The 18,916-nt window shown below is 50.6% G+C and overlaps 2 protein-coding genes across 2 annotated transcripts; both read left to right on the top strand.

The window, feature by feature from the left end:
* Positions 1-621: 621 nt before the first annotated feature.
* Positions 622-5,293, top strand: ERP29 (endoplasmic reticulum protein 29). Its single transcript, XM_069030897.1, has 3 exons — positions 622-783; positions 2,181-2,319; positions 3,534-5,293. The coding sequence occupies exons 1-3, from the start codon at positions 664-666 to the stop codon at positions 4,034-4,036; spliced, it is 762 nt and encodes a 253-aa protein (XP_068886998.1). The 5' UTR covers positions 622-663; the 3' UTR covers positions 4,037-5,293.
* Positions 5,294-5,903: 610 nt separating this feature from the next.
* On the top strand, positions 5,904-18,230 carry TMEM116 (transmembrane protein 116). Its single transcript, XM_069030896.1, is given in 12 exon segments — positions 5,904-6,088; positions 6,090-6,150; positions 6,475-6,521; positions 6,652-6,715; positions 10,606-10,737; positions 14,344-14,448; positions 14,901-14,950; positions 15,383-15,466; positions 15,550-15,688; positions 16,396-16,540; positions 16,630-16,703; positions 17,374-18,230. Coding segments are annotated over 12 exon segments (1,281 nt in total). The 5' UTR covers positions 5,904-5,909; the 3' UTR covers positions 17,575-18,230.
* The last annotated feature ends 686 nt before the right edge of the window (positions 18,231-18,916 follow it).

Below are 18,916 nucleotides of genomic sequence, written 5' to 3'. Positions count from 1 at the left end.
TGCTCATCTGCACTGTCTTTGTAAGCCCCGTGGTGAAGCCAGATTACGCTGGTGCAGGACAAGCAGACCCTGCAAAGAGGAAAGGTGGAAAAAGAGGGGAAAATGCTCATTGTTTTCCATCTGGGGATTAAGTGCAGAATGATGTCTGCTGGGGCGAGGGAGTGTGGATGGGTCAGTGCTTTTACTTGATGAGCTGTCAGAGTCTGCTGTTTATGCATTGCTTGCTTGCTTTTCATCCAGTCTTTTGATGATAAGGACGCGTTGTGTCCACACTTGCGTCCAAGTGCAGGCGCGCAGTGCATGAGATCTCCCATGGCAGCACAAAAACCTCTGTTTGAGAGGGTTGGGGGCAGTCCCCACCTGGACAGAACCGTACACCCCACAGCTGCTCCGCATGGCCCGATCCTGCCTCCTGCCCTTTCGCTGCCTTCAGCCGCTCTGTTGTCCTTATTTCACCGGCACCAGCAGCGGCCCCGCGTGCTGTCCCCGGGGGCGCGGGGCTCCTGTGCGCGCTGCCCCTTCCCCGCACGGCGTGCGAGTCCCGCCCGCCCCCGAGCGCTGCCGCTCCCCCGGTGGCCCCGGCCGGCGGGGCGGGGCGAGCCCCCGGCGGCGGCCGTCGCGCCGTCACGTGGCCCCGCAGCTCCGCTCCCTCCGCGCTCCGCCATGGCTGCGGCGGCCGCCGCCGGCTCGGTGCTGCTCTGCCTGCTCGGCCTGGTGCTGCCCGGCGGCAGCACGCTGCACACCAAGGGCTCCGTGCCGCTCGACACCATCACCTTCTACAAGGTACGGCGCGGCGGGCGCTGGCGGGGCTGGAAGAGCGCTCGGGGGGGGGGTGGGCGTGGGTCCGCTCCGGGCCGTGTGTCCCGTGACCGGCGACAGCCCCGGGGGGCCGGGGCGCGGGGGGAACGCGGGGGGTGCGGCGGGGCCGCGGGCGCGGGGCCGCCGCCGCTGCCGCCACCGGCGCGGGGAGCGCTCGGCGCTGGCGGAGCGGCCGCGCCGCAGCCAATGGGAGCGCGGCGGCCGCGGCCGGCAGCCAATGGGAACGCGGCGGCTGCGGCCGGCAGCCAATGGGAGCGGTCCAAGTGGAGCCGAGCCGCGCGGTCCGGCCCGGCTCGCTCCGGCCCGGCGGTACCGGCGCGGGGAGGTCCGGCCGCAGCCGCGGCTCCTCGGCCATCGCCGGCCCGGTCCCCCGAGCTTCGGGCAGCGAGCTTCGGGCCGCTCTGGGCCCGTGCTGCGCTGTCTGTGCCGGTGAGCGAGGGCAGGACCGTGCAGGGTTAGAGTCGGGGCCGTGAGCGCGCGCTGCTTGGGTGGTTTCACTTGTTCATCAAACAGCAACAGGCTTTTTTTTTCCCCACCGTTTTTTTTTTTTTCCCTTCACTAAATCACTTTGCAAGGAAGGCATCTTCCCAGGGCCTTGTGCTCTCCCCACCAGGACACTGACTGCTCGGCAGGCCCAGGACGGAGCCTGCAGCCAACTGTGCACACAGGTGTTGTGCAGTGCCTGAGCAGGGCTGGCAGAGCGCTGTGTGGGTGGGGAGCTGTGGTGCAACCTGAACCTGTTCGCTAGAACAAAAAGATTTTGCAAGGTCTTCTCCTGCAAGGAAGGGAAGATCCCTCAAGGAGTGACACAGTCCATTGCCAAGCTTAATTGGAAAAGGCATCATTTGAGCACAGCAAGATTGAAGATGAATAAATTAAAGTGTGAATTCTCCATTTCCTGAACCAGTACAACACCTCCAGCACCTCCACTGCATCCCTGTGCCTCCTCTCGTAGCCACGAGTGCAGCTCTCACACTGGGATGCTTCAGAATGACAGTACATTTGGTCTCTCTCCTCTTCATGTCCCACTGGAAAATGTTTTAGCTGATCTTCTTCCAAGATGCCAGTCAGAATTACAATAAGTAAATCTTATAATTAAAGGCATTATCAGATCCCCCAAACCTAGCAGGTGCTATCTTTATCATCTGGTGCAGGAAAACAGACACCCAAAGCTCAGTCTTTCCTCCACACAACAGTGAGTCATTTCTGAAATTATAATTATATAAAATTTCCATTCTCCTTTGCATCTCCTTATTGTACAGGAAAAAAAAGACAAGCAAAAGCAACCTTTTGTGACTTGTAGATTGCTCAGACCTGAAATGATCAAGCTTTGTCTTTTCCCCTTTTTCTTCTTGTTTTAGGTTATTCCAAAGCATAAGTTTGTCCTTGTGAAGTTTGACACACAATATCCCTATGGCGAGAAACAAGATGAGTTCAAAAAGCTGGCAGAGAGCTCAGGCTCCAGTGAGGATCTGCTGGTGGCTGAAGTGGGAATATCAGGTGAGGAAGTCTTGAGTGCAGGGGGACAGTGTGGGCTGGTGAGGAGGGGATGAATTTCACAGCGATTTCTGCAGGTTCTGAGGCAATTCTGGGGGTGTGAGGGATGGATGTGAGAGTGCAGCTCCTGCCCTGGCTGAGCCTGGCTGTGCGTGGGAGAGCTGCTTATCCATCTGGGCTGGGTAATGAGGAGTCAGCCCACGCTGCTGAACTGCTGCCACCCTCCTCATCCCCAGCACTTCTTGCCTTTTTTTTTCCCCTTCTTTGCTGAGAGAAACCTTTTTGTCCCACGTGCAAGCAACAGACCTTATAAGAATCACACTTTAGCCCGATCCTGCTCAGACAAAGAATATTTAATGTGATTAATTCCATGCAGCAAACTCTGGACCAGCACAGCAAGGGGTTGTTGCACTGTGGCTGCTCTAACTCGATGTGATTGTGACTGGATTTAAGTGAAAAGGAGCAAAGAATAGATCACTGTCACCTTACATGCTCTGGTTTTGTAAGTTGAATTAAGAATTTAGGCTTAATTATCAAACTGTGAAGTTTTACCCACGCTGATATTTCTAAACATATGTGCAATTCTCTTTAAGTAGCATAATTGAAATGTTTTTGTTTTCTGTCCTCAAGAATAAATATGATTTATCTGAGTAAATGTCTTGTAGCTTGGCATGCTGTCAGAACCAAATCACCCTCTGCACATAGACAGGAAAAACTCTTATTTAACTGTAAAATCAGATAAAATCAATGGATAGAGGAAAATAAGAGAAAAAAGGGTATTGATTTCCCATAAGGAGGACGGGGTTTGTACGAAAGGTCCTGCCAATGTCTTACATTCTCACAGTCACAAGAAAGCACCATTACAGTCTTTTTCTTTGGAAAACCCAATGAATGTTTGCCTTGCACAAATGATTTTATGAGGTGTTTTTGTTTCAGTGTGTGGCATTTCCTTGGAACAGGCTCCCCAGGGAATGGTCACGGCCCCAAGGCTGACAGAGCTCAGGGAGTATTTGGACAATGCTCTCAGGCACAGAGTGGGATTTTGGGGGTGTCCTGAGCAGGGCTGGAAGTGGGACTCTTTCCATGGCTCTGTGATTTCCTGGCAGACAGGTTATTAGGACATGTTGAAGCACTGGCTACAAATATCTGTGTAGGAGGGAATCCTAAATTAATTTTTGATTAACTGCGCTTTTCTGTGTTTTGTTTTCCCTTGACAGATTACGGTGATAAACTGAACACTGAGCTGGGGGAGAAGTACAAGCTGGACAAGGAAAAGTTCCCTGTTTTTCACTTGTTCCAGGATGGTGACTTTGACAATCCCTTACTTTATGGTGGTGAAATCAAGGCTGGGGCTATTCAGCGCTGGCTGAAGAGTAATGGCATCTACCTGGGGATGCCAGGCTGCCTGAAGGAGTATGATGTGCTGGCCAGCAAATTTGTGAGCACCACAGAGAAATCTGATCGCCAGGCCCTCCTGAAAAAGGGGCAGGAGAATTTAGGAAAAGCAAAAGAAACCGAGAAGAAGTCAGCAGAGCAATACTTGAAAATTATGAGCAAGATCCTGGAGCAGGGAGAGGAGTTTGCTGCTAACGAAGTCGTCCGAATCACAAAGCTGATCGAGAAGAACAAGATGAGTGATGGAAAGAAGGAGGAGCTCCAGAAAAGCCTCAATATCCTCGCTTCTTTCCTGAAGAAGAATAGTGAAAAAGATGAGCTCTAATGTGTTGGAGAACTCTGTACAAGCTGTGAAACATTGTCAAGAGTCCTAACCAGTTCTCCTTAATGCAAGCAAACTTCCCGCTGACTTCAAGAGGGCAGCAGATTTCCTTCTGGGATTCTCAGTTTAGAAGATCAAGAGGAAGACATTCCTTAAAAACACAGTGTTCTAAATGTTGGAAAAATCACCTAAGAGCAAGACACCAGTATTGTGTAATACTCTCCAATAACAGTGTTAAAGCAGACAACAAAAAAAAAGCACTAGATTGGCCAGAAGCTCATTCCTGGTGGTTTTTACAGCTGTTCCCTGGCTAACAAATAACAAAATTCAGTCTCGCATTCAATCTTACATGCTGGGAAAGGTACAGATTGGGTGCCCTCTACATCCCCACCTTTCCCTGTCCGTAATATCTTTGGGTTTTATGCTTGTTAATCTACCCCTCACACACTTTGTGTTGTACTAGCTGGGCTCTAAGTCTTGTTCTTACCTGTTGTTGACTAAGAGATGCAGAGCTTCCTTTTTCTGCCTTCTCCTTACGTGGTTTCTGTCCCTCTTTGGTTTGGGTATCAGCCAAATGCTGGCAGTGAAGACAGTTCATAGCTTGCCCCTCATTTTCTGTCCAGAGCAGCCGTTTCATCAAATTATTCTCCTGAAATCCTTTGTTATACCCTGACACAGTGAGTGATGTGAGTTCTGAGCAAGGACAGAGTCTCCTTGAGGTGCTATTACACTCAGTCTCACCAGTTTGTGCAAAAAATCCGGTTTTCAGAGGTAAATTTGGATGAGGTTTCTTAAAGCTGAAGAGGGGTTTTATCTGTCCAAGCTTCACGAACAAAATGTTTTTCTAGCCTCCAGAAGCAATTGGCATTGTCAAACTAAAGCCTCATCAGTGTTTAGTAGTTCTAAATATCTGATAATGAGGTCTTGTAATAGGAACAGAAGTATCTGTGTCCTTAGACGTCTCATTTGTGTTATTTTAAAGGAGATGCCTGCCCAAGGATCAGGTCAGTCCTCAAAACTGTAGTTCACACTCTGTGGAATTCAGATGCTTCTGGAAGGTGATGAAGCCCTGGTCAGGGTTACAGAGCTGGAAAGAGAAACACCTGTGAGTTTTACCTTAGAAGTATGCTTTAAACAAAACTGATTCCTGTGGGAGCTTTGCTGCCTTTTCAGTCTTGGGGTGGGTACAAGGAGCAGATGTTGCTGCGAGATAAAATGTATTAATAATGCTGTAATAAAAAAAAAAAAAGTTCCACTTCAGAGCTGCTTCTTAAAGCACTTGATAGAGAAACTACTGCCGATTCCGTGGTCAGAGGGGAGGCCGTGACTGATCGTCCAGATGATGCCAGCTGGAAGCGAGGTGAGGGAAGCCGAGGGTGTCCCTCTGCCCAGCGCTCTCTCCCCCTCAGTAGCGGCGGAGGAAGGATTCCGGCAGGGTGGACAGTCCTTGGGAGGGCTGTGTGGAGACATGTCCCGCCTGGCTCAGCCCCGGAGCCCCTGAGGGAAGCGTCTCCCGGGGCGCTGAGGGGAGCAGTTCTCCAGGCACTGAGGGAACTATTCCCCGGGACTCTGAAGGGAGCAGCCCCTGATAGGATCAGCACTTGAGGGGAGCCCTGAATGGAGCAGCCCCCGGGACGCTGAAGGAACCATGCCCGGGCTCTCTGAAGGGAGCAGTCCCTGCGCGCCCCTCAGAGCTGCCACCGCCCGCGCGCTCCTCGAAGCTCCTTCCCGCCCCCGGGGCTGGTGACGCCACGGAGGGGCGGGGCCGAGGCTCCCCGCGGGGTCCCCTGAGGGCGGCTCCGTGAGGGGAGCCCGGGGCGGCGGTGACCGGAGCGAGCCCGCCCACCGGGGTTCGGCCGGTTCTGCCCCCGCAGGGATGCGCGGGATGCCGGTCCCCGGGACGCCAATCCCGCTGTTTGCTCAGGGCTCCTGCCCCCTCAGCTCCTCTCTGCCACCGGGCGCTCCGCGCAGCCGACACCGCCGGAGGGGGCCGGGCGCGGTGCGGCCCCGGGGCGGAGCGCGGGCGGTGCTCTCAGCCCCGGAGCGGTGCGGCGGCGGCGGCGGTACCCATGGCCCTGCCGGCGGAGGCGGACCGGCTGGATGGGGGCTGGCAGGAGGTGAGCGAGCCCCGCCGGCACCGGGATCCCCGGGGGCAACGGCTGCCCCCTCCCCGGGATCCCGCTGTGCGCGTCTCCTCCTCCATCCTGTCACGGTCCTTCCCCGGCCCCGCGCCCCGCTCCATGCCCGGCGGCACCGGCAGTGCTGCCCGATCCTCCCCGAGTCCCCGTCCCCTTTTGTGCTGCTTATTCCTCTTCGGGATCCTGCTGTCCCCAGTCCCCGATCCGTGATGCCGCTCCCCGCGATCCCTGCTCCCGGTCCCCGGGCGCTCCTGCCGCGCCGGGGGCCGTGTCACCTGAGCTCCCTCCCGTCCTTCTCCCCAGGTCTACTCTGCGCTCCAATGGATCCAGTTCACCATGGCCATGCTCAGGTACGACACGCTGCCCATGGAGTTACTGTCGCGAAGATTATTTTTCCCCGAAAAACAACAAAAAAAGAGAACTCGCGTCTCCCAGCGAGGCGGACGCGCTCCTGTTCCAACCTGTGCTTTGTTTTCTCAGCGTTGTAGGTTCCAGCTCAATTATTGCCTATGCCGTTTTCCAAAACGCAGTGCGGTCCCCCGAGGTAAGGTCTGACCTTCCTTCTCTCTCCCTAAGCCGTGGTGGTGGTCCCTGCAGGTGGGTCACACCCGTAACACAGATCCTCTCCTAGGAGCCGCTGCAGGTCTTAGGGTTATGTGGTTAAACCTTGTTTAATAGCTGGGAGGCAAAGGGCTTGCTAAGAATTGGGCTTTTTGTCTTGGTAAGAGGTGAAAGGACTGACCTCGAACCTGTGCTTCTGCAGGGAGAAGCAGGTTCCTTAGTCCTGTGCTTTCTGCTGCTCCTGGAATGTCCTCCAGTTGTTCCTGCAAGCAGGCATTTCTTAGCGTGCCCTACTCAGTGCAGACAAATTCCTGGGGGCTGAGGAGTTGTGCACAAAGCTGCTGAAGTGTAAACTGGGGCTGCCCCCATGGAAATGCTTTTACAGGTGTCAGTCTTTGGCTGTCTCCAAGGGGTTTTTCTGGGCAGACGTGCTACTAAAACTGACCCCACTCAATGCTCAGACAAAAACAGGCTAGAAAGCAGTTTATTGTGCTGGGCTCTGCAGTGGGGCTTTGGAAGATTCACCCCTGCCATGAACATTCCTACTGCTGAAACAGCAGGGCTCAGATGCAAACATCCCTTGGGTTGGGACAGCCCACACGTGCACTGCAGATGGGGCAGAAATGCACATCCCGAGTGCGTTCCATAGTTGTGTGTGCAGGGAATCCTATGGGGCTGGCATATATCCGACGTGCTAAGCACATGGCTGGCTTGAGCACAGAATCCACAGCCCTCCAAGCCATCCTGCCAGGCTTGGATGTCCACAAGCAGTCCCTCCGTGTGTCCCGGACTTTCTGGAGGCAGTGAGCCAAGCTGATCTCTGTGAAGCTGGGATTTGCTGTCCAGGATTTGCAGGCTCAGCTTGGCCTGTGGACCACGCAGAAAGTCAGTGGAGCTGGTAGCAGCTGTATTTGTCCTTCCCTCATCTTCGTGTTCTTTGTGCATCGTGGGCTTGATCTGCAGCCCAGAGAATGGGACTTCCAGGGAATGCAGGGAACTATCCCTGGAGGAGCAAGGAAGGCAGGCAACTTACACACTGTTGGATGACACAGGGTGGGAAGGAGAATGTGAGTCCATGTTTGCAGGGCAAATCTGTCCTGCTTACAACAGGCAGGACTCTTGCTCCCAGCCAGCCTCCTGGAAACGCTCTGCCCAGCACATCCAGAATAAACTGCGGAGATCTCCATGCATTCCCAGGGAAGAATGAAGGCTGGGACTTCACCTTAGTGCTGGGATGGAAAACCTGCTTGAACTTGTGCTGCTCAAGGTGCACATCAAAGCCTCCTCCTACCACATTTGCACCCGGAAAGCTCCAGATGTGATTCCTTCCTGGGGTCCTCCACTCTGGAATGATTGGTGTGACTCAGCAGCCTCATCCCGGGTTACTCAGGAGCCCTTCTGCTCTCAGTCATGTGATGGGGCTGTGGCTTGGGAGCTGCTCGTGAGCCACACATGGCTCCAGGTCACTGATGGGCCCTTCCTGCTCCAGAGGGTCCAGATGTTTCTGCTCAGATTATTTCTGCAAATCTGGATAGGAGGGCTGGATGCCAGCTGGAAGGACTGGTTTGCATCAGCCTTCCAGGCTCTTCTGCTGCCAGGGGAGATCTGTTGCTGGGTTTCAAAAACGGCAAAATCTCCAGTAACTTCCCCATCGTCTTGTCCTCATGTCTCGGGTCTGAAGTGGAAGTTTGTAAACAAACGGGCTGGAAGAGATCCATACCAAAGCTTGCCACAAACAGCTTATTCCCTGAGTCATGAGGACCCACAGCAAAACGTTTAAAAATAAAACAGCTCTGGAGGCTGGGAGGAGACAGATCTTAGAAACACTTCCCTTCCTGTCCCCAGCCTCAGAAATCAAATATTGCATTCTTGAAGCTTGTTTTCTGTCTCTACGGGGTCAATAAAACTCTTCAGCCTGAGGTAAATCATTGAGAAGAGGTGATGGCAAGCAAGGAAGGAACCTCAGCTCAACAGGTTTGAGGAAGAACCTGCAGCTCAACAGGTTTGAGGAAGAACCTGCAGCTCAACATGTGCCTGGGCTGTGGCCACAGAGCCAAATCCCTGTGTGTGCTGCAGCTGGAGCTGCCAGGATGTAAATCATTACATCTTTACAGTCTCTTCCTCTATTTTATAAATACCAGTGGTTATTTTCTTTCCCCTTTTGCAAGCCAGAACCACACTTGCCACTATGTCACCTACTTCTTCATTCAGGTCTCTGCCAAAACAGCTCCTCGACCCCCCAGCAGTGCCTTGCTCCAAGGGCACTTGTGCTGGAGAAAGAGGTCACCTGTTGGATTGCAAAAGTGGCTTCTTTGCTTATTTTAAAGCTGATTGGTTTAACCTGCCTTGATCACTGGACAGTGTCCCCAGCCTGTTGTGCCAGGGCTTCATTTCTGCACCAGCGAGGAAAAGCCTGGTTAAAAAAAGGCATTTATAGATGAAATTAAATAAAAATTAACTCCAGATCTTTATGCCTCTTGCTACTTCATGCCCTAAGAGCAAATCTGGCTCAATCAGATCTACCTTAACTCTTACCAATCTTCCTAAACTCCTTCTCATTGTATGTGGGAACAAGTATAACACAACATGATGCGTGCCATACATTTACTTCCAGGACAATATTGAGGCAAATCTCACCAAAAGCTCAACTCCATGAAAAGAAATACAAAATCAAAGCCTCCTGTAGTGTTTCCATGCTGTGTTTAGCATTATAATTTTCTGTAGGGAAAGAAAAACACCATAATTTTCTCTCCTGGATGCTGAAAATGAGGTACCAAAAGCTTCAATTAAGAATGTGGGTAATTTGACCGCTTTTCCAGAGTCTCTGCTCTCCCACTAACAATGAAAATGTTGGCCAGAATTTTGCACAAATGTTTTCCTGCAATGTTTACAGTCCTGGCCAGTGTGTGCAAACTGGAAATGGGCTGGAAACTGTTGTTAAAGGAGACGTGACTCCTTTCCAGCAAGATGCAGCAGAGACTAATGGCTCTCAGTGGAAATTAATCCAGCGTGTAAAACAAACCCAGCTGTGGCAGTCACCCAGCCTTAGTCACCAGCTGAAATGATGTGGAACACATAGAAAAATGTTTGTTTCAAATCATTCCAGACCTGAGGAAGGGTTTGTGTTTACCAAAAGTTTGATTTCTCTGTGAGTTTATTTAAAACACGATGTCTCTTCTCCCTGCCAACCAGTCCCGTTCTGCAAAATTTTACATTATGGATATTTGGGATATTTTCTATAAGTTTTGATGCTGCTCTTGGATCCTGTAGCAGAAGTGGTGGTTAGAGCAGAGTACGTGCATGGAACAGCTCCTGAGAGCACAAATCCACGTGGATTTTGCCTGCAAGGAGAGTTGTGTCACCAGAAGAGCTGGGAGGTGACAGTGTTCAGATAACACCAGATAACCTGGTATTGATGTCTGAGCACAATTAACCTTTCTGCTACAATTGGTGTAGTAATTTTAAATCGCTGAAAACAACAATGATATTCATGAGTAAATGTTGAAAATTTTTCACCTGGTACCTTTCCTTTGAACTCGCTTGGCTGTGAAAGTAGAGGAGACTTTTTTTACTTGAAGCTCTCAGGGTTTGCTGCAGATTAATTGAATGGTCTCAGAAATGTTGTCACAGTGCATCCCTGAGGGTAAAATCATCCCTCCACAAAGTGCTACTTATCCCCCACTTACCCTCAATTAAGGCTTTCAAAATCACTTTGCAGCAGGATACTGTTTTCTATTGAAATATTTTCCTCACCTGCAGAATAGCCCATAAAAGGCTGTATTTAATATCTTTATGTCTGATAATGGGGTTAAACTGCAGCTGTGGGAGGGTTGTGACTCCACTCACACCTGCTGAGCCTTTTTCCTTTTCCAGGTGCGTCCACTTTTCTACCTGAGCCTCTCGGACTTGTTCCTGGGCATGTGCTGGCTGGCTGGGGCCCTGCTCTACAGCTCACCCACCTCCCAGCAGGACCTCATCTGCTACAACCTGCAGGCCACAGGACAGGTGAGTGGCCTTGGCTCCACATTCCATAATTAACCTCATAATTTGTCATAATTAACCTCTCTGAGTGATCAGAGCGTGGCTGTGGGGGCTGTTTCTAGACAGGCTTTAGCAGGTCCCTTGGCTTTGTGTGGAAAAGGGAGATGATGACACTGGGGTTTAGGATCCTCTGGTGTGTGAGAGGAAAAGAGAAGGTGGGATTTTTGTGGTTATTTGTGTGAAATGAGCAGATGGGGCTTGATCTCTTTCCCATTGGATTCGTGCCCATGGATCTCTCTGCTCTCACATAGCAGCTTTTCTATTCCTCTTCATGCTTCCTCCAGCCTGGGCAGGAACAGACACATTCTGTGACTTGCTTGAGCTCAGACTTAAATTACTCACATGAACATTCCAGTTCTTGCTCTTCCCAAGGATCCTCCATCAGCACAAGCTCAGCCTGAGTCCCATTGACTGAGCTGCTTTCCAGCTGATTCCATGTGCTGGGGGCCAGTTGGAGTAGGGTGAGTGAGCACTGTTTTCCTGACAGTTTGCTGTTGCCTCACTCAGTTCCCGTTTCAATACCAGGTTTTGGAAATCTTGGCTCTCGAAAATCTCTGCAGGGTCCAGCCAAGCTTGGGCCTGGGCGGGGGTTCATAAGTGATGATCCCTGGAATTAATTATTTCTTTTTAAAGGACATGGCTGGGAAGAGCAAGGGGCTTTTGGAAATCTTGATGTGTGGGCTTGGGCAGCTCCATGAGAGTGTGGTGGTACCCACAACTGGGAACTGAATGTCCTCATGGAGCAGCAGCATCCAAAGCTGGAAAGGATCTCCATGTGCCTCAGAGAGGGCAGGGAAGTAGCTGCAGGTGCAGGATGGAATTGTTCCTGCTGTTGTGTGTTTGGGGATGGCCTCTGCAGCCCAGGCTTGTTTCAGCAGCTGGTTTTGGAGGTACAAATGTGTTGCTGAGGGTGGTGAGAGCAGCTGTTTCATCCCAGGCTCATCTCTGGCCTCTCCAGCTCTGCTGTGCCGCTCTGGAGGCTCCACAATATGTTCATGTTGAGAGATGAAACAGTGAGGTGTGGGTAACTTGGGAACGATGCAGAACAGCATCAAAGATGTCTTCAAGGTGATGGTACAGGGAAGAATGAGGAGAGCTTGGGAGAGGTTTTTAGAGCTGGGAGGTGGAAGGAGCAAGCAGGACTGAGGGTGTCCCTGAGCTGTTTTCCTTGGGGAGCTGTCCCTGGGGGACAGTTCTTGATGCTGGTGTGATCCTTGTAAGGCCTGGAGAAGGCAATTTGCACTTCTAGAGGAGAAATAGGCTGGATATGGACAATATGCCCGTAATTTCTCAGCTCCCTTGCACTTCTGGCTCTTTTCTGCCCTCACTTTTCCAGCCTGTGGCTGTGCTTCTCAGGGACACCAACACAGGATAGGACAAGGTAGGATCTTTGTTTTCATGCTGGGTGACCAGAGCTGGCCTTGGGCCAGTCCCTCCAGGACAGGGCTTGTGGTGGGGTGTGCAGTCACACCCTGAGCTCAGCCAGTGTCCCCTGGCTCCTCTCCTGTGTGCCACCACCAGTCCCCACAGCACAGGGACTGCCTGGGTGGCAGAGTCGGATTGTGCCTGGCAAGAGCTGTCACTGCTGTTTGCTCTGGGAGAAATTAAAACAAACTGAGCCTTTGCCATAGCAACCTTTCTCCCAGGGCACGTGACAGTGCAGGACCTCCTCAGCCAACACCTTTTAGTGCCCTTGAGAGGTGAGAACACCTTGTGCGTAAGAAGGAGCCAGTAACAGGTTGAACCAGCAGCTTCTGCAGAGCAGAAGGGATCTGTAAGCTGATGGCATGAGTAAATAAATGTCTCACTGTGTTTCTGGGTGTCTCACAAACACCTGTGGCTTCTCTGCACACCAACACCAAGAGGGTGTCAGACGTGGCGAGGTGAGGACAGGCAGAGACAGCCCAGCAGTGGAGTTTGCAGTCCTTGGAGAGGCTTACACTGCAGTCCCTGTGATATCTCAAGGCACTGCCTTAAGAGCAGGACAATATTTTGCTTTATTCAGGCTGTTTGCCATTATTTGTCACCTTGGGCTGATGTTGCAGTGGATGGAGCTGCCCAATGTCCAAACTGTGTCATAAAGGAGGAGATTCCTTTGTTTCTTGGATTTTCCCTGTTTCAGCCCCAGAGCTTTGATTGCTATGAGTGTAAATACTGCTCCCTTTGCTGTCCCTCATTCTCTCCTCCTCCTGTATTGCAATAATCAAGTCCAGATAGATTGTGGTTATAATTGCACAACTCCCCTACATTCTTCCAGTTCAGTTCCAGTGGCCTAATAATGTCCTGGCAGGCTCTATTCATGCTGGGGAGCACAATGGGAGCCACACAAGTGGGATAATGAGGGATTCTTGTGTCTCTGCTTTATCTCCTTGTGGGCAGTGCTGCAGGACTGTCCCCAGCCCCAAAGCTGGGGCTCGGGAGAGCAGAATTCCCTGCCCCTCCTGCTGGCACCTTCACAAGTGGCACTTGGGTCCCTGTTCCAGAAGGCAGCGCTGACATTACATGAGCCTCTCCCAGGCGTCCTGAAGTGCAAGGGAATGATCCTTGTGTTCTGTTTTGGCCTTCTCTTGGAAAAGGGCAACAACCCCTCATTAAAGCTCATTTAATGAGCTGGAAAGTCACCGCAATGTTCTTGTGGCAGCCCTTGGACTCGGCCTCTTGAGCCAGCCAGGAGCATTTGCAACCTCAGTGAAGGAGGCCGAGTTTGTTTAGTAACCACTTTCCCAGCTGTGGATGATATCAGGGTGGCAAACCTGTGCTCCTTATCTTTTTGGCAAAGGATAGGAATGGCACAGGAAAAAAAAAAAAATCCTTTGTCCAGCCCTTCCTCTTTGCCTTTGCCACTGAAGTTTGTGTTTCCTGTGACAAACACAGCACATGCATGTACATGTGATTAGGCAGCCTGGAGCAAGCATGGATTTGGAAACAAATGTGAAAAAGATTTGGGGGGGTTTATAGGAAGTTTTAGATAATTGGTCTCATCTCAAGCTGGAATCAAAGGCTATGAAACTCTCAGTGTGCTCTATCCTTTCTCTTCTCCTTTTTCCTGTGGAGGAAGAAAGGGGTTTTGGGGATGTTAACTCAAGCTGAGGGCAGAGAATACCTGCCCTCACATTCCTCTTGAAGTATCCAATTGTTTTCTGTTTCCGTGAATTCTCTTCGTAGTGAGCTGATTATGCAAGAACCAAATCTAAATGTCACATCTGTGCTGTGTTTCCTAATGAACATAGCATTGAGAGGGTCCCAGTGCCTCTGAAACCCTCATTGCCAGGCTCTGAGCCAAAAAAATGAGCCAGATCACAAAGATTTTTATTTTTAAGATAGTCCTGCTGTCATTAGTTCTCCTGTCTCCTGTCTGAGGCTAAAGTGAAGCTGCTTTTGTGCAGTTTAAAGTGGGAATCTCTCTCCAATCTGGCTCTTCCCAGCTGGATGTGAGCACAGGGGCTGTGCAGGGACCCTCACCTTTGGCAGGTGTTCATCATCCTGCCTCTGTTCCATGGGATTTGGGAGGAGCTAAACATGCTACAGGAATTGTTATTCCAGGACTGAAATGCTGTTTTAATTTCTCAGATATTCTACGTGGCCTCTTTCCTCTACACTGTCAACTACACCTGGCACCTGTACATGGACCTAAAGGTGAAATACAACCAGAACCTCTTCAGGGTGCCTCCCCAGGTGAGTGGGACTGATGTGGGATTGGTGTAAAGGCTGGGAACTGAGGGACAAGGACACAACACTCAGGAAAACTCTCCCTGCATTGCAGGCTGAGCAAACACTTCACACATCCCGTGACCAAAATCCTTGCAGTTGTTTCCTCCCTCACACCTGAACAGGGAGGCACCACCACTGCCGTGACCAGGATGTGGGTTCCCAGGTATTCCTGCAAGATGGCACCTTCCTTATGCAGCTCTTCCAAACAAACCCATAATCTCCACTGCCCTACACAGCTTCCCCACACATTTGCTGTGCACAGTAACCTTCCTATCCCAGCTGTTCCATCTGGAAGTTCAGGAGCAGCAGGCTGGGCAGATCCCCCTCAGCTGCTGAAATGCTCCCTGGAAGCTGCTTGCTGTGAACCAGGGGCTGTAGAGAAATGATAATTTCATTAGGATTTTTGGATTTTGCAGGTTGTAGATTATGCAAGTTGTGTTGGCCGAATAGCAACGATCTTGTCAAGGTAAGAATTCATTCTCCCTGGTGGGAGAGTGTGGATTTGGTAACAGTTAATTCTCCCTGGCAGGAGGATGTGGATTTGGTAAACTGCAGTGTCCTGATCTCTGTTTCCTACTTGTTTTGAAGCAAGTTTTACTAAAAGCTGTAAAGCTCATCTTTACAGCAGTGACCACATGAATGCAGAGTAAGAGATTTTTTCAACCAAGTTAATGATAACTTTATTAACTGGATGTGGTTTTCCAGAAGGTTTCCCTTTACCAATGATTAGCCCTCACAAATGAAAGCACCAACGTTGATAAAGCTGATAAAATACTTTTCCAGAGCACTGCCAATAAAAACAACTTTAAAGTCCTCTGTAGTGATGGGAGAAAAACCAAGCAGTGCCCAAGTGGAGCAGTGCAACAACCCTTGACTGTGCTGTCCTTCCTCCTCTCAGCCTGATCCCTTTCCTCCTCATGGTGCCGGTGTTTTGCCTGGGTAACAGCAGTAATTGCTACCAGAACTTCAGCCAGAAGCACGGGTGAGCTTCCTCCCTTCCTCTGGCACAGCCCCAGGGCTGCTGGGGGTGGGCAGGAGCTCAGGCTCTTCCCTGTGTCCCCACAGGTGTCTCCTGATGCACACGGAGATGGCCGAGCCCCCCAGCGAGCCCCAGAGTCTGAGCGGCTCCGTTTGCCGTGCGATGCATTTCTACAGCATTGTTGTCTTCCTCATCTCCTTCCTCATCAGCTTCGTAGCCATCCTGGTAAGGCTGGTCCTTGTGTAGTCCTGGCATGGCACCACAGGCCAGGCAGTCATGGAATCCTGGAATGGTTTGGGTGGGAAGGCATCTTAAGCTCACCCAGTGCCGCTCCTCCCATGTGCACAGCCACCTCCCACTATCCCAGGTTGCTCCAAGCCCTGTCCAACCTGGCCTTGGACACTTCCAGGGATGGGGCAGCCACAGCTTCTCTGGGAAGGATTTCTTCCCAATATCCCATCCAACCCTGCTCTCAGTGTGAATCCACTGCTTACTCCGTGCTCTTGGTAAATAGGGCAGGGGAATAACTGTGTGCTGCTGCTTCCCTTTTGGAGAGGGTAGTAGGGGAGGGAAAATATCACTGTGCCACCATATAAATCCATCTGGAGTCCAGTGTTCTGTCAACCCATCCCAGAAATACTTAGTAGGATTTAGAAGGCTTGGAGCCTGGCAGGAGAGATCACCTCCTGTGTGGGTCAGCAAGAGGTGGTTAATGGTTGGACTCCTTGATCTTAAGAGATTTTTTCCAGCCTAAACAATTTAATGATTCTAAAATCAATTCAGAGTCTTCCCGTTTAGAAAAGGCCACGTGCAGAACAACACCTCCCCCAGGATTTCAGTGCTGTGTGAAAACGTTGGATAGACTGGGATCTACCCTGGAAGAACCCAGCAGATCAATGCCTGAACAATAACATTTGCCTGTTCTTTTCCAGGTTATCCTCAGTCAGGCCCGAGGTCTGTACAAAAGGTTTGTGAACTCCACAGGATTCCTGGGGGATCAGCAGTGGGCCATGATTAAGATGGTGGAACAACGGGTGGTCTTCTACCCTGTTGCCTTCTTCTGCTGCTGGGCCCCAGGTGAGCAGAGAGTTCCTCCCACAGCATCCCCCTGTGGAACTCCAGAGAGGTGGGGTTAACTGCACTCTCTCATCCATCCCTTTCCACAGCTGTCCTCCTTGGAATGCTGAAATTGACTTCTTCAACAACCAGCAAAATCTACATGGCTCTGCTGATCCTGCAGGTAAATGTCTGCCCCTGCATCCTCCTGTTCCCTGCCTTCTCACCTTGAGTCTCCTGCCCTGCATCCAGTCCCTGCTGGATGCAGCTGGACAAGGATCTCTGCTGTGTGAGCCTAAGTCTGGTTTGTGCTTTTGCTTGGCAAAGGTCTTGGTTAGGCGGTTTATGTTTTTCACGGCCTTGAAAAGGTCTCAGGGCCCAAAATCCCAGCACTGTAACAGTTTAGTGGTGAACACAGTGCTGGGTGGATGTTTGGACTTGGTGATCTTAAAGGTCTATGATTCTGTGGTCATGGAAACTGTAGCAAATAGGACTAGAAAGGATCCCCAGAAACTGGGTTTTTTTCCCCATGTCTCTAAGTTTTCCCTATGTCCCTAAATCTCCAAATGTGATTCCTTAACAACACTTGTCCAGCTTCTTCCTGTGCCTGAGGCAGAAGTTAGACATTTTATTAAATTATATAGTTATTATATTTATTTAATATATTAGTATATCTAAAATATATTTGTGTGGCATTTATATTTAATTAGATATTCATTAAACATTCCTTAAAATAACAACGCAATTTCTCTATCATACGGAAGATAAAACCCTGCTGGAAGGGGGAGGTTTTCCACGGATCTCAGAACACGGTGCAGTGCTGGCATCCCTGATTCCCCCGTGCTCTCTCCCAGGCTCTCACTGCGGCTTCCCAGGGGCTCCTGAACTGCCTGGTGTACGGCTGGACCCAGCACGTGTTCCTGTCCCTGAAGCGCGGCTCCCTCCGGGATGTGGACACCCAGACCCCGCTCCTGCGCTCCCAGAAAAAGTTCTACTCCAGCACGGCCCCTGCCGGCCCGCCCGACACCGAGGGCTCCTCCTCCACCCTGCTCTGATGCAGCCCTGCCTGCAAGGAGAGAGGCAGAGTCCTTCCAGCTCCTTGTTATCCAGGGATGGAACTGTCCCTCGGGCAGCACAGCCCGAGCTCCAGCGGGGCTGGCAGAGCCAGGTGCTCAGTGGACATAGTTATTTATTTTATGGACTCTAAAGGGATTCTTTCAACGTGGTAAATCTTTAGTCCAGACTTTCTCCTCCTGGAAATATCCTTAGAAATGCAGCAAACCCCATGTAACGGCTCACAGACCTGGTCCAGCTCCTTGGAGGTTGGGCAGAGGAGGTTTTACTTTATTTCTCCAAGTCTTTGCTTTTACAAATTAACAGTAAAGCAAAATGAGTATTTTTCAATCTCTGCCTTTTAATTCACTCTAACCATGAGAACATGCACCACCCTAAGAGCCAACTGCAGGGAGCGAAAAATTGCAAAGCAGGACAAAACCTGCCTGGAAATTTTGCACATTTCCCTTCCCTTCTTCCTCGGCCACAATACTCCCAAAAATCAGCTGCTTCGACCCTGTGGAGCCTCCCTCATGAACCAGGTGAGCAGGACTTTGTCTGAATCTCTCTTTACATTTCAGATGCTCACATGAATTATTTACTGAGGTCTCAGCTTTCTATAGAAAATAAACCAGATCTTAAGATGTGTTGAAAACAACTCTTTACATTTACACTCTTTATTCTCTAACAGCTTCACTTTTTGGGTCCAACCCAAATTCTTCACATAGCAGGTTCTACAAGAAGAGGAAATACTCCAGCTTTGTGTAATTAACTTACATAATGTAACTGTGTAAACTCTGGGTAAGTCACACAAGGGCTCTGGAGTTTTTGGTCAATTACTTATTTTCTCCTACAGCGTGAGACCAAGTGAAACAATTCAATATTGCTGTTCTACAGGATAAACCCAAGGTTTTCAGCCATCTTCTTCCACCTGGTCCTTCAAATCCTCCTCAGGAACCCATTCTCTAGTCCCAAAGTTTAACGTCCCCTCTGGGCTGCTCATGAATTATTACAGGAAAGTTTTTTATTCCAAAATATTTCTGCCTGAGTCATGTAATTTACCCCCTGTCTATTGATGATACAGAACACTCGATCCTGGCTGGTTTTCCCTGCCTTAGAGCCAAGTTTCCTTGGAATAACTGTATCATGGGCTGTGCAACCCCAGGAGAGCTGGAAGAGGCTGAGCAGGAAGAGCCTTTGGAGCAGGAAGGAGAGGCCCCATTCCAGCAGGAGAACTCCTCTGGCTATTGGGACACAGCTTGGATGCCACAGGCACTGCTTCCCAGGCTGGAGAGACAGTCAAAAAGCTGCCTGGAATTCAGCAGCAAAAATCCCATGGACAAG

This window comes from Aphelocoma coerulescens, chromosome 15 (genome assembly GCF_041296385.1).
Source record: "Aphelocoma coerulescens isolate FSJ_1873_10779 chromosome 15, UR_Acoe_1.0, whole genome shotgun sequence".
NCBI classification, from domain to species: domain Eukaryota; kingdom Metazoa; phylum Chordata; class Aves; order Passeriformes; family Corvidae; genus Aphelocoma; species Aphelocoma coerulescens.
This window is presented reverse-complemented; position numbering and strand designations above follow the sequence as displayed.

Coding starts and splice junctions, on each gene's coding strand:
- ERP29 (XM_069030897.1), top strand. CDS start 664: ATGGCTGCGGCGGCCGCCGCCGGCTCGGTGCTGCTCTGCCTGCTCGGC. Junction 784..2,180: donor ACACCATCACCTTCTACAAG/GTACGGCGCGGC, acceptor TTCTTGTTTTAG/GTTATTCCAAAGCATAAGTT. Junction 2,320..3,533: donor GGCTGAAGTGGGAATATCAG/GTGAGGAAGTCT, acceptor TTCCCTTGACAG/ATTACGGTGATAAACTGAAC.